Source organism: Oncorhynchus gorbuscha, linkage group LG17, assembly GCF_021184085.1.
Source record: "Oncorhynchus gorbuscha isolate QuinsamMale2020 ecotype Even-year linkage group LG17, OgorEven_v1.0, whole genome shotgun sequence".
Classification (NCBI taxonomy): Eukaryota; Metazoa; Chordata; class Actinopteri; order Salmoniformes; family Salmonidae; genus Oncorhynchus; species Oncorhynchus gorbuscha.
In genome coordinates this window covers 31,242,894-31,263,529 of record NC_060189.1, presented here as the reverse complement: position 1 = coordinate 31,263,529, position 20,636 = coordinate 31,242,894, and the positions used below count along the sequence as shown (strand labels likewise).

Here is a 20,636-nt window from a genome sequence, read left to right as displayed (position 1 = left end):
TGTGTGTGTGTGTGTGTGTGTGTGTGTGTGTGTGTGTGTGTGTGTGTGTGTGTGTGTGTGTGTGTGTGTGTGTGTGTGTGTGTGTGTGTGTGTGTGTGTGTGTGTGTGTGTGTGTGTGTGTGTGTGTGTGAGAGAGTGAGAGAGATGGCCAAGCAAAATAGATCCCTATAATGAGGGAATTATGTCTGGGATCGGTGGGAGTGAAATGTTGATACACATAAAGTTGCAGTCAGTAGTCAGAGGTGGGAGAGTCCAGAAAGGGAGAGTTTCAGGTTAGTTCCTTTTTCCTTCTCTCACCCCTGTGGAACAGCAGCCTATACTTGTTATATACGTGTTAAAAGGGGGAATTCAAAGTTCTGTTTTATTAGGTTTGTTTCTCCTACATCCACTTTTAACATGTTTCTTCAGGGCTTTCTGGTTTAGTTTATAGTAGACATCTACAAGTATGTCTTCTGCTAACTGTTATTCATAAGGTTGAGTTCCTGGTTTGTCTTTGTGATCACTGTGAGTATATGTAACCAGATTAGTCAGCAGCATGTTGATGTTGTTTTGAAAGAGGAGCATTATATGGCAGAGGATATACCAGAGGCATGAGAAGTCTAGTAACGTGTTTGTCCAATGACAGTTATGTCTGTAAATGTACAATCATGTACACCTCTTATTGTGTTATCCAGTTTTTTGGGCAAAGCATGCATCTCATCAAATTCGACTAAACTCAGTATGACAACACAGTTACCAACCTGCCGTCCTTCCCTCTACAGACAGACCCCCTCACCTCAGCTCAAACCTCCTCACAGGTTCCCCATTCTCCTTACCCCCTCATTCCCTCTGCCCCCAATTCCACCATGCCCAGTATATCTGTCTCCCTCTCCCTAAAACCCATGAGTTCCCTCTCCTCCTTCCTCTCCTCTCTGTCTTCTCTTCCCCACACCGTCAGAGACACTGAGGTCCCCCTTCTCTTCCGTGAGCCCTACATCCTGTCTGGCTACCGGCCCGTGGGCCATTCCTGGAGCTTCTACTTCCTCAGCCTCTTCCAGATACACAATGAGACAATCAACGTGTGGAGCCACTTGCTGGCCGGAGTCTGCGTTGCCCTGAGGTTCTCTGTGTTTGCTGTGATGTGTGGAGGGGTACTTCAATACTTTTTTGTGTAATTCAGTGTGTGTTAGGGTTAGATTTAGATGAATTTTGTATGTATGCATTTGTATGTGCGTCTTTGTGTCCAAAATAATTACTGCAGATTTAAACCTTTTATTTAAACCTCATCACCCTTCCTAAGGGTCTCGTGGGCCTGACCCTGAATGGACCAGACGGGCTGGGTCTTTACCTGGACCTGGCCTGTCTACCGCTGGTCTACTACGTCCTGTCTCTTCTGACCTACTTGTGCTGCAGCGCTACAGCCCACCTGCTCCAGTCCCACTCCGAGCTGGCCCACTATGCCCTATTCTTCCTGGACTATGTGGGAGTGGCTGTGTACCAGTATGGCTGTGCCCTGGCTCTATACTTCTACAGCTCTGATCCCGCATGGAGACGCAGTCGAGTAGGAGAGGTGGGGAATGAGTGAATGAGGGAGTGAATGAGTGAATGAGTGAATGAATGAGTGGACAAAGGAAGAAAGTTACGAACAAACCTCTCCTCTGTTAGGTGTTCCTCCCTGCAGCAGCTCTCCTGGCTTGGTTGTCCTGTGCCTGCTGCTGCTTTGCCAAACTCAGTTACCGCCACCCGTACCCACTCCATCGTAAGCTGTGCCAGGTCGTGCCAACCGGTCTGGCGTACCTGCTAGACAGCAGTCCTGTGGCACATAGACTGGTCAGCAGGACCTGGGGAGACGACCCTGCTATGACCCTACACGCAATACAGGTGAGCGAGAGGGAGAGGGGGAATGATGGAGAAAGAGATAGAGAAGATTGAGGTTGGGGAGAGGTTTCTACACAATCTGACACTCTGATGTCACACACAGGTGTTGCTGTTCCTCCTGGCAGCGTTCTTCTTCTCCTGTCCCATGCCTGAGCGTTTCTTTCCTGGGCACTGTGACATCATCGGCCACGGGCACCAGCTCTTCCACTTCCTCCTCTCCCTCTGCACGCTGACCCAACAGGAAGCTGTGTTTGAGGACTTCCTGTCCCGGCGGGCGTCCCTGACGAGGGAGTACGGGGAGTGCCGCCTACTGGTGGCAGCCGTGTCATTTCCTGCCCTGGTGTTCTGTAGCGTGCTGACAGCTGTGGTCATGAAGAGATTGGTGGAGAGGAGGCTGAGGAAGGAGGACAGTTGGGGGGAGGAGGTAGAGAGAGGATAGAGAGTGGGAGAAAGAGAGATCTGGTGTGAGGTAGAACGAAGGGGAAGAGAGGGTAAAAGGGGAAGGAGAGAGAGATTTGGGGATTGTAAGATGAATTCTTATACATTATAAGGACTTCATCCGATGACTTGATAGCTAGCTTTTATGGTCACTTATTTGTTTTGAACATAATTCACTGGTGATCATAGGCTTATGTATGTTGTTGTCTCATTTGTAGTGTGCATCTTTGGCCATAGGGAGGCAGTGTCTACTGTCATTACTATCTACTGCAGGGAGATTTGTGATTTGTGAAGCAAAGATGAACACTTTTACTCCAAGCACATTCATGCTGTGATTATGTTCCTATTGAGAAGCATTTAACAATTTAGGTTCATGTTTAGGTTCATGTTGTTTAGGTTCACACTGTTTAGGTTCACGCTGTTTAGGTTCACGTTGTTTAGGTTCACACTGTTTAGGTTCACGCTGTTTAGGTTCACACTGTTTAGGTTCACGCTGTTTAGGTTCACACTGTTTAGGTTCACGCTGTTTAGGTTCACGCTGTTTAGGTTCACACTGTTTAGGTTCACGCTGTTTAGGTTCACGCTGTTTAGGTTCACGCTGTTTAGGTTCACACTGTTTAGGTTCACACTGTTTAGGTTCACACTGTTTAGGTTCACACTGTTTAGGTTCACACTGTTTAGGTTCACGCTGTTTAGGTTCACGCTGTTTAGGTTCACGCTGTTTAGGTTCACGCTGTTTAGGTTCACGTTGTTTAGGTTCACACTGTTTAGGTTCACTCTGTTTAGGTTCACATTGTTTAGGTTCACACTGTTTAGGTTCACACTGTTTAGGTTCACTCTGTTTAGGTTTACACTGTTTAGGTTCACTCTGTTTAGGTTCACGTTGTTTAGGTTCACACTGTTTAGGTTCACACTGTTTAGGTTCACTCTGTTTAGATTCACACTGTTCAGGTTCACGTTGTTTAGGTTCACACTGTTTAGGTTCATGTTATTTAGGTTCACACTATTTAGGTTCACACTGTTTAGGTTCACACTGTTTAGGTTCACTCTGTTTAGATTCACACTGTTCAGGTTCACGTTGTTTAGGTTCACACTGTTTAGGTTCATGTTATTTAGGTTCACTCTGTTTAGGTTCACACTGTTTAGGTTCACTCTGTTTAGGTTCACGTTGTTTAGGTTCACACTGTTTAGGTTCACACTGTTTAGGTTCACACTGTTTAGGTTCACACTGTTTAGGTTCACTCTGTTTAGATTCACACTGTTTAGGTTCACACTGTTCAGGTTCACGTTGTTTAGGTTCACACTGTTTAGGTTCATGTTATTTAGGTTCACACGGTTTAGGTTCACACTGTTTAGGTTCACACTATTTAGGTTCACACTGTTTAGGTTCACACTGTTTAGGTTCACTCTGTTTAGGTTCACACTATTTAGGTTCACACTGTTTAGGTTCACACTGTTTAGGTTCACTCTGTTTAGGTTCACACTGTTTAGGTTCACTCTGTTTAGGTCCACGTTGTTTAGGTTCACACTGTTTAGGTTCACTCTGTTTCAAACGTAATTTTTCAAACAATAAACTAAACTTTCTGACACATGCATCTTTCAACAATGTGATCCTACTCACACTAATACAGACACATATACAGGTTTAGTGAGCCATGGCCACTGCGAACACAAAGGACATTCATGCATGGGTGCATGAGTGACTGTGTGTCGGTGAAGATAAGGCTATTTTTAGGTTAGACCCTGTTGCTACAGTATGTCTCAATCAGAACCCTGGGGTGATGTTATGCTAAAGCTCCTCTACCACATTCTCAATCCGCCTCAAACACAGCCCTGTATTCACCAAATAAATCCGATCAAATCAAATTGTATTAGTCACATACACATATTTAGCATATAATGTGTGTGTAGTGAAATGTGTGTGTTCCTAGCTCAGTGCAGTAGTATTTAAAAATACAAAACAATATACACAAATCTAAAAGATATATATATATATATATATACTCCGGACCTCGAGATTGCTCATCCTAACTTTTCTATATTTCTTAATTCCATTAATTTACTTTAGATTTGTGTCTATTGTTGTGTATTGTATATCTGTAGAATATGTAGGACAGAATAGTATATGTACAGCAATAGTTTAATAGGATGGCCTTAACTAGAATACAGTATATACATATGAAGTGGGTATGTAAACATTATTAAAGTGACCAGTGTTCCATTATTAAAGTTACCCGTGTTCCATTATTAAAGTGACCAGCGTTCCATTATTAAAGTGACCAGCGTTCCATTATTAAAGTGACCAGTGTTCCATTATTAAAGTGGCCCGTGTTCCATTATTAAAGTGACCAGTGTTCCATTATTAAAGTGATCAGCGTTCCATTATTAAAGTGATCAGCGTTCCATTATTAAAGTGACCAGTGTTCCATTATTAAAGTGACCAGTGTTCCATTATTAAAGTGACCAGTGTTCCATTATTAAAGTGACCAGCGTTCCATTATTAAAGTGGCCCATGTTCCATTATTAAAGTGACCAGTGTTCCATTATTAAAGTGACCAGCGTTCCATTATTAAAGTGACCAGCGTTCCATTATTAAAGTGACCAGCGTTCCATTATTAAAGTGACCAGTGTTCCATTATTAAAGTGACCAGCATTTCATTATTAAAGTGGCCCGTGTTCAATGTTTATGTACATAGGCAGCAGCCTCTAAGGTGCAGGGTTGAGTAACCGGGTTGTAAACGGCTAGTGACAGCGACTAAAGTTCAGGACAGGGTTCTGGGCGGAAGCCGGCTAGTGGTAACTATTTAACAGTCTGATCGCCTTGAGATAGAAGCTGTTTTTCAGTCTCTTGGTCCCAGCTTTGATGCACCTGCACTGACCTCGCCTTCTGGATGGTAGTAGGGTGAACAGGCCGTGGCTTGAGTGGCTGAGGTCCTTGATTATCTTTTTGGCTCACATAATGACACTGAACCACTCACATAATGACACTGAACCACTCACATAATGACACTAGACTTTTACTGCTTTTAAACTCGTACTTACTTTTCACTGCTGTAAGTACAGTGCAATAATACTTAAAGAGCTTGTTGCACTGTATTCAGAGTAATAATTACCCAGTAATAAGGACACACTAATGTAAGGGTTGAATGTAAAGTCCAATTTGTAAGTCGCTCTGGATAAGAGCGTCTGCTAAATGACTTAAATGTAAATGTAACTAAATCTAGAAAAATACGTTATCTCTATTATTTTGTACTCTACCAATCATCTTTATATACTGTAAACTTGGGATGTACTGACTTGTATTTTACCTACAAACTTGGTAGAGTAAGAAATAATAAAAGACACTTCTTTTGGATAACCACATTCTAGAAGTCAGAGTAAAAGTCCCAGTGGACCAGTGGTTTCATTCCAAGGATAACACTCAAAAGCTCCCAGGTTTGACCTCTGCTTGCGGCTAACAACAAAATACAGTGAAACTACTGTATGTTTGTACCTTGTCATGTCATGTCATGTGATTCCAAATAAGTGCCATATGTGTTTCTACATGGATTGTTGTACAACTAACTTCCTCAACAGTAAGGTAACACACGGAAAAAGAAACCACCATGGACTGTTCAAAATGTAATTTTATCATTCTGGGAACATTTGAGGTAATGTTTTGTGCACCCTGATTCAAACATTGTAAGAATGTCATCACAACTGGACAAATTGAGTGTTTTCCATTTCCATTGTTCTGACATTTTGTTGCGGCAGTATGACCTAAAAACATTACTAGTACATTGTGCTATTACATTACCTGAAAACCCACTGAGAAAGTACGAGGAATGTTCTGAGGCAGTCGCTCCAAATGTTGTGCAAAACATTTTAGTGAATGTAAGTGAATGTAAGGAGAACATTCCAAATATATTTAATTGAAAACATTTTCTGAAGAAAAAAACGACAACATTTTGTTATCAAAAACATTCTTTGAATGTCATCATCCTAATGATGATGTCATCATCTTAATGTTAGATAAAACCGTGACTAGAACGTAATGGGAATCTTAGCTATTATTCCGCGAATGTTTCCGTTTTGCTGTGATGTGTGTCACATTAAGCGAGAAAGAGAGAGAAAGAAAGAGGTGGGGAGAGAGAGAATGAGGAAGTAAAGTTCCAAAGTTACTTGCTGCTTAATGCTATCCGAGATCAGTGGCAAGATAACAGAGAGAGACAGAGACAGACAGAGAGAGAGAGACAGAGACAGACAGAGACAGTGACAGAGAGACAGACAGAGAGAGAGAGAGACAGAGACAGACAGAGACAGTGACAGAGAGACAGACAGAGAGAGAGAGAGACAGAGACAGAGAGAGACAGAGACAGAGACAGACAGAGACAGTGACAGAGAGACAGACAGAGAGAGAGAGAGACAGAGACAGCGACAGAGGGAGAGAGGTGTTGGCTGTGGTGTGCCATATTGACATGGTACATTTGGGTGAGAAGGTGTTGCTGTCTGTTGACCGTCTGTGACAAGGTCAGCTGTCCGACCCTGCAAAATTCTTTACTTTGTGAGTACTTGTTTATTTCCACCTGTGTGTGTGTGTGTGTGTGTGCTTGTGGGCCTTTGCCCGAATACTGTATATACTCCATGAATACTGTATATGCTTGTTTTCTTTTTTAAACTCCTCACACTGTCATACACAATATCTACCATCTGCTAAGTGTTTATCTTCTCCTTTCTCTCCTTCAATGTATTAAGTGGTCTTTCTCTTCTCTTTTCTCGCTTTCATCTCAGTGACACACACAGCTGGGGTCACAACACACTATGCATCACTGATCAAGGGTTAACCATCAGTTGGGGGCTGCTGTGCACTGCTAAAATAGCTGCCAGTTTGATATCTTTGTATACTAATCCCTTGTCACAGTATTGTACAAGAACAACAAAAAATGGCTTGATCCCAATTCCCAGACCACAATACACACACAAAACGACACAACAAGAGCCTTTCAAAGGAGAAAGATTGTGTGTATTTCAGTATTAAAGCCTTCAACACCTGTACAGTGAAAGGCATTAATGACCATATAACACAAACCTAGGAGCACTGTTCAGTACTTGCCCTCTGTCCTGTGTGTTCAATGCTGTCAATGAATAAACTGCAGAATGTAGAAACTTCCATTTCCACTTTTATTAACAACCCGAATTTGCCGTAGGCTACAGTCTAAGTCTTAGGCGGCAGGAGAAGCCTGTTCATTGACACTGTTCTTAGAGTGAGTTTTCAGGTGTGGTCAAAACAACCTGCTCCTTTGTGCAAGCATACAGTGTGTGTGTGTGTGTGTGTGTGTGTGTGTGTGTGTGTGTGTGTGTGTGTGTGTGTGTGTGTGTGTGTGTGTGTGTGTGTGTGTGTGTGTGTGTGTGTGTGTGTGTGTGTGTGTGTGTGTGTGTGTGTGTGTGTGTGTGTGTGTGTGTGTGTGTGTGTGTGTGTGTGTGTGTGTGTGTGTGTGTGTGTGTGTGTGTGTTTGTACATTAGGACTACAGTATTTGCTCATGGGTTACCTGAAAGAAAAAGTTACATTTCAAAATATAATTTGAATTGTTTGAACAACGTGTAGGCCGCATGAAGTACAGAGTGAGCAGTAGAATTAGCACGTGCACTTGTATGAGCACAGGTTTGTATCTAAATGCTTTTCAATCAACACCAGCCCATTTTGATTGGCTCAAATCAACGGGTCATTGATTGGCAGTGGCAGTGAGACCTCTCCGAACAGGTGAAAGGGTTTCAGAGAACACAGAATGGAACTGACATGAGGCCATTCTTGGAATGGTAGAATAGAATATAAACATTGTTAATGATATCCGTTATCAGGTGTATTAAATGTCAATTAAAAGCCTGTGTATTTTTCCTTCTGCTATTTGACACTTATTTGACAGATGGCTCTGGGTTATGAATTTGATTGGATTATAACAGTCAAGACATAATCCCTGTGAATCACAAGGTAAATCCTTTTTTATATGAAATACAGTTTCCTATTCAATATGTAACAAGCTATCGGTAGAAGCCATATACTGAATGAGCATGGCATATCATGATGTCCTTTGGGTGACGGACCATTCTTGATACACACGGGAAACTGTTGAGTGTAAAAAAAACCCAGCTGTGTTACGGTTCTTCACACACTCAAACCGGTGTGCCTGCACCTACTACCATACCCCGTTCAAAAGCACTTCAATCTGTAGTCTTGCCTATTCACCCTCTGAATGGCAGACATACACAATCCATGTCTCAATGGCCTCAAGGCTTAAAAATCCTTCTTTAACCTGTCACCTTCCCTTCATCTACACTGATTGAAGTGGATTTAACAAGTGACATCAATCAGGGATCATATAGCTTTCCTCTGGATTCACCTGGTCAGTCTGTCTATGTCATGGAAAGTGCAGGTGTCCTAATGTTTTGTACACAGTGAATGTCCGTTTTCTTTTGTTTCACTGTTTCTATTTCAATGTTTTACTTCTCTTAGAATGTTTTGCACACTTGTTGATAATTCGGTATTTAAGTACAGTAAGTGATGTCTGTCTGTCTGTCTGTCTGTCTGTCTGTCTGTCTGTCTGTCTGTCTGTCTGTCTGTCTGTCTGTCTGTCTGTCTGTCTGTCTGTCTGTCTGTCTGTCTGTCTGTCTGTCTGTCTGTCTGTCTGTCTGTCTGTCTGTCTGTCTGTCTGTCTGTCTGTCTGTCTGTCTGTCTGTCTGTCTGTCTGTCTGTCTGTCTGTCTGTCTGTCTGTCTGTCTGTCTGTCTGTCTGTCTGTCTGTCTGTCTGTCTGTCTGTCTGCATGTGTGCATTATTCTGATAGGCACATTTGTTTTTATAAATATTGGTGATCAATACTGCCAGCAATAGAAATCCCTCACTGTTTTGCATAAGATAGGAGCAACGTTTTTACTAACTTACCATCTACTGTAAGGGCATAACCAGATCCCCTCACCCTGAAGTGGATAAGCAAGCAGCCTACACTTCCTTAAGCAGACATGGGTGCAGGCAGGGCTGGGAATATACAAAGAGTTCCATCCTATAATGTAATAATAAGTGCATACACGAACTCTCTTGAATTATCTTTCAATGAGTAAGTAGATTAATCCTCTCAGTGCACAAATGTGTGCTATGCTTTGTTTTGTCAACTTCTCTTTGATCATGTAACCATAAAAGTACAAATTGACACCATCAATCACAACTATACACAAACTAAACACTTCTTTCAGTAGATGAGCCAACGCTTTTATTTCACCCAAGCACACTCTGAAAGCATGTATGCACCCACAAACTCTCTCTCTTTCTCTCCACCTCTCTCACTCACTGTTTCCCCTTACAGCAGCAGTTGCCATGGCGCCGGTGGGAGAGTTCATGGAGTCATGGGCAGTGTCAGTGTCGAAATCATTCTCTATAGAGGTCGTTGTTTTCTCTCTGCTCTTCCTCCTCCTCTCCATCATCCTCCTGGCCCTCTGCACTGTCTGTGGAAGGTCAGTGATAGATTCATTTTATAATATTATTATTTTGTTCCATTATAGAAAGTATTTGACGCCTACAGATGTAGGATCTTAATTTGATCACCCTGTAGCAGGATAACATTACTGCAATACATGAAATGTAAAATGTGTAGTGTATATGAGCTTTAAAAATATTAACTTTGAAATTTCAGACTTGTTTTTCCCTTACAAAATATATATAGACTCCTACAAACATGTAAATGAATTATAATGCACTTAATAATTCACAATTCCTAAAGCAGCAGGATCTTTTCCTGCTGTAGCAAACTGGCTCAAATTAAGAAGCTACATATGTATGAGAACTGTACAAGAACCTATATTGCATGCTTACAGGAATGAGGTGTAGGTAAATGTATGAATGAAACGTGCATGGAGCTCAGTGCTCCAGACTACAACTAGTTCATCCCTCCATACAGTACACCACGGCCTCAGGTTAAAATTCCAACTCTTTCTGAGATTCTAGAAGACTTTGTCCCATCAACTGTGGCTAAGGAGAGAGTAATTTTACATCTAAACCATGACTAGAAAAGTAATGTACCTGTTGTATATGTAGGAATACTCACAGAGGCCATGGATTACAGGCAACATTCGCATCGAGCTAAAGGCTAGAGCTGCCATTTTCAAAGAGCGTGAGACTAATCGCTTATAAGAAATCCCACTATGCCCTCAGACGAACCATCAAACAAGCAAAGCGTCAATACAGGAATAAGATTGAATCCTACTACACCAGCTCTGACTCTCGTCGGATGTGGCAGGGCTTGAAAACTATTACGGACTACAAAGGGAAACCCAGACGCGAGCTGCCCAGTGACGCGAGCCTACCAGATGAGCTAATTTCCTTTTATGCTGGCTTCTAGGGCAAGCAACACTGAATCATGCACGAGAGCACTAGTTGTTCTGGATGACTGTGTGATGCTCTCGGTAGCCAATGTGAACAAAACCTTTAAACAGATCAAAAATCACAAAGCCGCTGCGCCAGAATGATTACCAGGACGTGTACTTAAAGCATGCGCGGACCAATTGTCAAGTGTCTTCACTGCCATTTTCAACCTCTTCCTGACCGAGTCTGTAATACCTACATGTTTCAAGCAGACCACCATAGTCCCTGTGCCAAAGGAAGCAAAGGTAACCTGCTTAAATTATTACCGCCCCATGGCACTCACGTTGGTAGCCATGAAGTGCTTTAAAAGGCTGATCATGGCTCACATCAACAGCATCCTCCCGGACACCCTAGACCCACTCCAATTCGCATACCGCCCCCAACAGATCCACAGATGATGCAATCTCTATCGCACTCCACACTGCCCTTTCTCACCTGGACAAAGGGAACACCTATGTGAAAATGCTGTTCATTGAATACAGCTCAGCGTTCAACACCATAATGCCAATGAAGCTCATCACTAAGCTAAGGACTCTGGGACTAAATACCTCCCTCTGCAAATGGACTTCCTGACGGGCCACCCCCAAGTGGTAAGAGTAGGCAACAACATGTCTGCCATCCTTAACACGTGGCCCCTCAGGGGTGTGTACTTAGCCCCACCTGTATTCCCTGTTCACCCATGACTGCGTGGCCAAACACGACTCCAACCCCATCATTAAGTTTGCTGACAACACAACAATGGTATGCCTGATCACCGACAACAATGAGACAGCCTCTAAGGAGGAGGTCAGAGAACTGGCAGTGTGGTGCCAGGACAACAACCTCTCCCTCAATGTGAGCAAGACTAAGGAGCTGATCGTGGACTACGGGAAAAGGCGGGCCGAACAGGCTCCCATTAACATTGACGAGGCTGTAGTGGAGCGGGTCAAGAGTTTCAAGTTCCTTGGTGTCCACATCACCAACAAACTATCATGGTTCAAACACACCAAGACAGTCGTGAAGAGGTCACGAAAAAACCTTTTTCCCTCAGGAGACTGAAAAGATTAGGAATGGGTCCCCAGATCCTCAAAAGGTTCTACAGCTGCACCATCGACAGCATCCTGACCGGTTGCATCACCGCCTGGTATGGCAACTGCTTGGCATCTGACCATAAGGCGCTACAGAGTGTAGTGCGAATGGCCCAGTACATCACTGGGGCCACACTTCCTGCCATCCAGCAGTTATATGATAGGCGGTGTCAGAGGAAAGCCCATAAAATTGTCAGAGACTCCAGTCACCAAAGTTATTGACCGTTTTTTCTGGTACATGGTTAAGGCAAGCGGTACAGGAGGGCCAAGTCTAGGACCAAAAGGCTTCTCAACAGTTTCTACCCCCAAGCCATAAGACTGCTGAACAATTCATAAAATCGTCAGCGGACAATTTACATTGACCCCCTCCCTGTGTATACTGCTGCTACTCGCTGTTTGTTTGTTACCTATGCATTGTTACTCACTTCGCTCCTACCTGCATGTACAGATGACCTTAACTAGTCTGTACCCCTGCACACTGACTCGGTACCGGTGCCCCATGTATATAGCCTCGTTATTGTTACTCTTATTGTATTACTTTTTATTTTAGTCGACTTGGTAAATATTTCCTGCTTCTTGAACTGCACTGTTGGTTAAGGGCTTGTAAGTAAGCAATTCACATAAAGTCGACACTTGCTGTATTCGGCGCATGTGACAAATAAAGTTTGATTTGATTTTGATTTGAGTGTACTTATGGATCATGATCAATGTATGATTGATCAATGTCATGATACTCTACACCTGAGACATTGTCTTTGAATGCTGTATTGTCTTTTGTCTTGTAGATAATCATAAACCAAAATATGTCTGTCTATCTCAAACGCACGCATGCACACACACGCGCGCGCACACACACACAGACATTCCAGACAGACAGAACGTTCAGGTTTGGTGGCTTCGGGAATTCCTGTGGTATGAGGCATATGAGTCTCTCTTCTCCTCTCTTTTCATTACGAAACGACACATTTCAAATAACGTACATAATGTACAGACCGACCCCACCGGTGAATCACTCAGATACTTCACTCTGCTTCACTCAACCTTTCTTTTCCGAGCAAGAGAGAATATACATACATTTGTAAGGTTCTGAACAAACAGAGTAAAAACTCAAACAAATGACTAGAAAAAGCTTAAACCAAGTTTATTCACCCACTGGGTGCTTCATCTGCAGACACAAGTCACACAAGCATATACAGTACTTACGACTAGGTGTCCCCTCCTTGTGTGTCCAAGATAAACACACCTTTTCTGTTGTTTGGCAGAAACTCAGTCGGTTCCTCTTACTGGTATTGTCATGGCCCTTCCTAAGTCTAGGACCCTCTTGGGCGTGGAATTGTGTATGAGATAGGACATTGATCAGATGGTCTTTGAGGTGGGCCCCTATGGCCCCGATCTCAGCAGTTTCTTCTCCCTTCAACTGTTGATCTTAAAGGCTTCCCGAGTGGTGCAGCGACATAAGGCGTCACTACAGCGCCGGGTTCAATCCCAGGCTGTGTCTCAGCCTGCTGTGACCGGAAGACCCATAAGGTGGCGCACAATTGGCCCAGCGTCGTCCGGGTTAGCGGAGGGTTTAGCCGGCCTGGATTTCCAAGTCCCATTATGCTCTAGCGACTCCTTGTGGCAGCTAGATGGTGTTTCCTCCTACATATTGGTGCGGCTGGCTTCCGGGTTAAGCGAGCAGTGCGGCTTGGCAGGGTAGTGTTTTGGAGGACGCATGGCTCTTGACCTTCGTCTCTCCCGAGTCCGAGTTCAAGTAAAATAAATCAATGTAGGCTACAGCAGAACACACATATGAGAATATAAACAGTTGAAGTTGAAAGTTTGCGTACACCTTAGCCAAACACATTTAAACTCAGTTTTTCACAATTCCTGACATTTAATCCTAGTAAAAGTTCCCAGTTTTAGGTCAGTTGGGATCACCACTTTATTTTAAGAATGTGACATTTCAGAATAATAGTAGAGATTTATTTCAGCTATTATTTATTTCATCACATTCCCAGTGTGTCAGAAGTTTACATACACTCAATTAGTATTTGGTAGCATTGCCTTTAAATTGTTTAACTTGGGTCAAATGTTTTGGGTAGCCTTCCACAAGCTTCCCACAACAATAAGTTGGGTGAATTTTGGCCCATTCCTCCAGACAGAGCTGGTGTCAGGTTTGTAGGCCTCCTTGCTCGCACACACTTGTTCAGTTCTGCCCACACATTTTCTATAGGATTTAGGTCAGGGCTTTGTGATGACCACTCCAATACCTTGACTTTGTTGTCCTTGAGCCATTTTGCCACAACTTTGGAAGTATGCTTGGGGTCATTATCCATTTGGAAGACCAATTTGTGACTTCCTGACTGATGTCTTGAGATGTTGCTTCAATATATCCACATACTTTTCCTACCGCATGATGCCATCTATTTTGTGAAGTGCACCAGTCCCTTCTGCAGCAAAGCACCCCCACAACATGATGCTACCGCCCCCGTGCGTCATGGTTGGGATGGTGTTCTTTGGCTTGCAAGCCTCCCCCTTTTTCCTCCAAACATAATAATGGTCATTATGGCCAAACAGTTATATTTTTGATTCATCAGACCAGAGGACAACTCTCCAAAAAGTACGAACTTTGTCCCCATGTGCAGTTGAAAACCGTAGTCTGTCGTTTTTTTATGGCAGTTTTGGAGCAGTGGCTTCTTCCTTGCTGAGCGGCCTTTCAGGTTATGTCGACATAGGACTTGTTTTACTGCGGATATAGATACTTTTGCTGTTGTTCTGGGATTCAATCCCAGACTATTGGTTATCTGAGCGGCGGTAACTCACTAGAACTAGCAGCATTTTACGACCAGGAATACGACTTCCCTGGAGCAGATACTTTGTTCACTCTCCCCAGAGCAATTTAACTTATTCCAGAGGCCGATCCAAAAACATTGCCTGCGGAGGAGAGTCACTTAAGTGAGCCTGCTGGTTCGATTTAGGAGGCACGCACACCACCCACTGCTTCCAAGTATATTACTCGCTAATGCAAGGATTTTTTCCAGATGGACATTGGGGCCTGTAAGATACTTTGTTCCGTGGAAACATGGCTCTCTTGGGATACTCTGTCGGAGACGGTAAAGCCGACAGGATTCTCCGTACATTACGCAGACAGGAATAAATATCTCTCTGGGAAGCAGATGGGCAGAGGGCTGTGTTTCATGATTAACTACTCATGGTGTAATTAAAGGAACATACAGGATATCAAGTAATTTTGTTCACCCAACCTTGAATACCTCACAATCAAATGCCGACCATATTATCTCCCAAGATAATTCTGCTCCGTCATTACCACGGACGTTTACATCCCTCCTAAAGCCGATACCATGACAGCCGTCAGAGAGCTTCACTGGACTTTATGAAAACTGGAAACCACATATCCTGAGGCTGCATTTATTGTAGCTGGGAATTTTAACAAAGCAACTTTGAGGACTAGGCTGCCGAAGTTCTATCAACATATCGACTGTACTACTTACCCTGCTAAGACTCTCGACCATAGCTATTCAAACTTCCGGAATTCCTCCCCCGCCCTCCTTTCGGCAAATCTGAACCACGACTCCATCTTGCTCCTCCGTTCCTATAGGCAGGAACTCAAACAGGAAGTACCCATGCTAAGAACTATTCAAAGCTGGTTTGATCAATCGGAATCCACGCCTCAGGATTGTTTTGATCACGTGGACTGGGATATGTTCCGGGTAGCTTGTGAAAATAATCTAGACGCATACACGGACACGGTGACTGAGTTTATAAGGAAGTGTATAGGAGATGTAGTACCCACTGTGACTATTGAAACCTACCCTAACCAGAGACCAACGTCTTGCTTCCGGACAGGCTAAACAAATTCGTTGCACTGAACTTAATGACTATCGCCCGTAGCAATCACCTCTGTCATCATGAAGTGCTTTCAGAGACTAGATAAGGATCATATCACCTCTCCCTTACGAGGAATACCTATGTAAGAATGCTTTCTATTGACTATAGCTCAGCATTCAACACCATAGTACCCTCCAAGTGCATCATTAAGCTTGAGGCCCTGGGTCTGAACACCGCCCTGAGCAACTGGGTGGGGGAGGCAGGTGGGGGAGGCAGGAAACATCACCTCCACTCTGCTCATCCTCAACACTGGGGCCCCACAGGGGTACGTACTCAGCCCCCTCCTGTACTCCCTGTTCACCCATGACTGTGTGGCCAAGGACGCCTCCAACTCAGTCATCAAGTTTGCAGACGACACAACAGTAGTGGGCTTGATTACCAACGAAGACAAGACAGTCTACAGGGAGAAGGTGAGGGCTCTGTGGTGTCTGGAAAACAACCTCTCACTCAACGTCAACATAACAAAGGAGATGATCTTGGACTTCAGGAAACAGCAGAGGGTACTCTCTTATCTACATCGACGGGACTGCAGTGGAGAAGGTGGAAAGCTTCAAGTTCCTTGGTGTACACATCACTGACAAACTGAAATGGACCTCCCACGCAGACAGTGTGGTGAAGGTGCAACAGAGTCTCTTCAACCTCAGGAGGCTAAAGAAATTTGGCTTGTCACTTAAAACCCTCACACACTTTTACAGATGCACAATTGAAAGCATCCTGTTGTGCTGTATCACCACCTGGTATGGCAACTGCACCACCCGCAACCGCAAGGCTCTCCAGATGACAAACTACCTGCCCTCCAGGACACCTACACCACCCGATGTTACAGGAAGGCCAAAAAGATAATCAAGGACATCAACCACCCGAGCCACCGCCCCGATATCATCCAGAAGGCGAGGTCAGTACAGGTGCATCAAAGCTGGGACCGAGAGACTGAAAAACAGCTTCTATATCAAGGCCATCAGACTGTTAAACAGCCATCACTAAAACATTAGAGGCTGCTGCCTATAGGCATAGACTAGAAATCCCTGGCCACTTTAAGGAATGGTACACTAGTCACTTTAATAATGTTTACATATCTGGCATTACTCATCTCATATGTATATACTTTATTCTATACTTCTATGGTATCTTAGTCACTTAATGTTTACATATCTGGCATTGCTCATCTCATATGTATATACTGTTTTCTATACTATTCTACTGTATCTTAGTCCATTAGGCTCTGACATCGCTCATCCATATATGTATATAGTCTTAATGAATTAATTTGTGTGTATTGGGTATATATTGTGTAATTGGTTAGATATTACTTGTTAGATATTACAGCACTGTCAGAGCAAGAAGAGAAAATATTTTGCTTTACCCACCGTAACATCTGCTAATCACGTGTATGTGACCAATAAACTATGATTTGTTTTGACATGTACATTTCTTATATGTGTAAAGTAATCAATAGGTTCTAGTTTGGTAACATGAATAAGTATATTTCATGCCAGAATCCAACACCTTCAAACAGTGATTTGATAGCACCAAAGTGTGAGTGCTAGTATATCATGAACACACCTATAAATACAGGTCTGTTACCAGCAAATAATCACTTTATATACTGTTTATAGATACTGTTGCTGATATGCATTAGCTAATGGTGACCATTTATTGTTTGTGCACTTGACTCTAAAAGTAAATGCTTTTTCATGCATTGTTGAATATTGGGGAGTGTACCAAATTCTTTGAAATTCTGTAAGCATCAGTAGATATCTGTTTTACGGATTCTCTAGTTTGTGTTGTGTTCCACAGGCAATCCTTTGAGCTTCAGGACGGTGGTGGGGAGGTGGGGGCCACCCAGTCACAGCTGATGAGAGTGGTGAGAGACAAGACAAGCAACAACAATGACAGCAGCTATGTCCTGACCAGGGTTACACAGAAGTCAGTAAGAGAGGAGGTAGTGAGATTAAGGAGGAAGGGAGGAAGCAAGGAAGGTGTAGAATGGATCAAAGGGTTGAAGAGAGAAGGGAGGGAGGGATGCGGTGGATGGAATCCTTTTGAGACTACTTTGTCTTGAGACCAATGACAGCGAAATGATGAACCCAGTACACTGTGATGTCATTACCTGAGTGTTTTTGATTGACAGGTAAAGTTGGAGGACGCCCTGGCCGCCAGGGAGAACCCCATGATCAATGACATCAGAAAAAGCGAGAGAGGTGGGAAACCAAACTGTTACACCTCTGTGTTTATAATTTCAGCCGTAAGCGAGGCTTCCTCTAGATCTGCTAGAAGGGTTGTCTTACAGTGTGTGTTCTGTTTTCATCTCCTCCCTGGTTAGATTTCAGTCACATACCTGAAGAACGTGTCCCAGAGCAGCTTCCTGCTGAGCAGGATGGCATCAGGTTCAAACCCGATCACCAAGGTACTGCCTTCATCACTCTCTCTGTATCTCCCTACGCATTTTTCCCATGTGTCTTTCACACAAGTTTGGTGAGTAGTTGGTGAGTATTACAGGTGTGTTTTTGATGTCCTGCAGGTGATTCTCTAGGTGCCTTGCAGATGGCCAACGGAACCCCTGTGGCCATGATGACAATATCTCCCCCCCCCCCCCCCACCACCGTCGACATCGGTAGGCTACCTCAAATCACCCATGTGCACTTCTCAAACTATCAACCAATCAATCAAATCAAATATATTTATAAAGCCCTTTTTACATCAGCAGATGTCACAAAGTGCTATACAGGAATCCATCCTAAACCCCCAAACAGCAAGCAATGCAATGCAGGTGTAGAAGCACGGTGACTAGCAAAAAAAGGCAGGAACCTGGGAAGACACCCAGAGAGGAACCAGGCTCTGAGGGGTGGCCAGTCCTCTTCTGGCTGTGCCGGGTGGAGATTATAACAGTACATGGCCAAGATGTTCAAACGTTCATAGATGACCAGCAGGGTCGAATAATAATAATCACATGGCTTGTAGAGTGTGCAACAGGTCAGCACCTCAGAAGTAAATGTCAGTTGGCTTTTCATAGCCGATCATTCAGAGTTAGAGACAGCAGGTGCGGTAGCGAGAGAGTCGAAAACAGCAGGTCCGGACAAGATAACACATCCGGTGAACAGGTCAGGGTTCCATAGCCACAGGCAGAAACTAATGGGGCTCAATCTCTCTTTGGCTAAGCTTCAGGTTAAGTGACTCTCCTCTATTATTTTCTTATTTTCTCACCTTGTAGGTGACCTGAGGGACGTCCTGAACTTCACACCCGAGCTCCACTCTATACCAGCCCCGATATCCATGGTGGGAGATGACAGCCCCCTCGAGTCCGTACCCCCACCTGTCTATTCAGGGGACACCCTGGAAACACCCATCATGAATGTTCTTCACACCCTGGTGCTGGATGCTCCCATCGTGGATCCCCTCATCATAGACACCCTTGCATCTGTGGATGCCCCCATTGTGAACAGCCTTGAACCTGTCGACATCCACATTGTGAATGACACTGACCCCCTCAATATCCCCATCGTGAACGACCTTGACCTCCTGGAGGCCCCTGCAGAATTCAGCTCTAACTTTATCGGTCAGCTTGAAGAAGATGGTCAGGTGGAGGGTGAGGACCAGGGGCCTTCCCTGGGGGTCCGACCCGAGCACACCTATGAGATCTTTGGTGAGCTCACACCTGATGATCCCTCTGTGGAAGTGGACCTGACAACCCCAGGCTATCAAACCATAGCTGAACTGGTCAACAAATCAACCACACAGCATGACGATGACACAACCATGGTCACAATGCCATCGGACCTGGCAAGCCCAGACTATGAGATCATAGCTGAACTGGTCCAGAAATTGAGCGCAACCACACTGCCTGACAATGAGCCAAAAAAAACTACAGGCACAGACCCGGGGGAGGGGCTTGACCTGACAAGCCCTCTCTCATTTGTGGAGGAGGTAGAGGATGGTTTGAGTGACAGGGGCTGGAATCCAATGTATGCCAGAGTGAGCAGGAAGCTTAGTAAGTGCCCCACCCCACCCCCTGTGCCTCCGCCAGAGGAAGAGGAGGAATATTTACCTCCAATACCGGAAAGAAGAGGAGAGATGGAGGAATGATCATTGTAGAATATCCCTTCAGACTTTTAAAAAGCACCGCAAATGTGTTTTATGTACTCAATGCTATTTGAATGTATATGCAGTGCATTCGGAAAGTATTCAGACCCCTTGACTTTTTGACTTTATCAACATTTGTTACATTACAGCTTTATTCTAAAATGGATTAAATTGTTTTTTTCCCCCTCCTCAATCTACACACATTACCCCATAATGACAAAGCGAAATCAGGTTTGTATTGGCCACCTCTCTGACCAAGGCCCTTCTCCCCGATTGTTCAGTTTGGCCAGGCGGCCAGCTCTAGGGAGAGTCTTGGTGGTTCCAAACTTCTTCCATTTAAGAATGATGGAGGCCACTGTGTTCTTAGGGACATTTAATGCTTCAGAAATGTGTTGGTACCCTTCTCCAGATCTGCCTCGACACAATCCTGTCTTGGAGCTCTATGGACAATTTCTCATGGCTTGGTTTCTTTTCCTGACATGCACTGTCAACTGTGGACCTTATATAGACAGGTGTGTGCCTTTCCAAATGATGTCCAGTCAATTGAATTTACCACAGGTGGACTACAATTAATTTGCAGAAACAAGGATGATCAATGGAAACAGGATGCACCTGAGCTCAATTTTGAATCTCATGTTAAATGGTCTATATATTTATGTAAATAAGGTATTTTTTGTGTGTTTTTTTTACATTTGAAAAAATGTCTAAAAACCTCTTTCGCTTTGTCTTTATGTGGTATTGTGTGTAGATTGCTAAGGCTTTAAAAAAAAAGGCTAACGTAACAAAATGTGGAAATAGTCAAGGGGTACTTTCCAAATGCACTGTATACTCAACCATCTCTGCCTTATTTCTAGACTTATAATATATCTGATGATGAGGGTAAGGGTTGTAACCAGTCCAAATAGAAAGTAA

The 20,636-nt window shown here is 43.8% G+C and overlaps 2 protein-coding genes across 3 annotated transcripts; both read left to right on the top strand.

Moving 5' to 3' along the window:
- Positions 1–207: 207 nt before the first annotated feature.
- Positions 208–3,884, top strand: LOC124001407 (membrane progestin receptor beta-like; the record flags this gene model as incomplete). The annotated part of the gene is made up of 5 exons (XM_046308148.1): positions 208–272; positions 938–1,130; positions 1,280–1,549; positions 1,645–1,860; positions 1,961–3,884. Coding segments are annotated over 5 exons (1,080 nt in total), but the record flags the coding sequence as incomplete, so codon positions are not given.
- A 2,721-nt stretch (positions 3,885–6,605) lies between these two features.
- Positions 6,606–19,956, top strand: LOC124002060. Of its 2 annotated transcripts, none has more exons than XM_046309304.1 (7): positions 6,606–6,838; positions 9,635–9,779; positions 17,442–17,508; positions 17,776–17,845; positions 17,968–18,051; positions 18,166–18,258; positions 18,856–19,956. In XM_046309304.1, the coding sequence occupies exons 2-7, from the start codon at positions 9,643–9,645 to the stop codon at positions 19,725–19,727; spliced, it is 1,323 nt and encodes a 440-aa protein (XP_046165260.1). In that variant the 5' UTR covers positions 6,606–6,838; positions 9,635–9,642; the 3' UTR covers positions 19,728–19,956. The 2 variants fall into 2 exon arrangements, with proteins under 2 accessions (XP_046165260.1, XP_046165259.1); XM_046309303.1 differs by having other exon boundaries at positions 9,632–9,779.
- Positions 19,957–20,636: the final 680 nt, after the last annotated feature.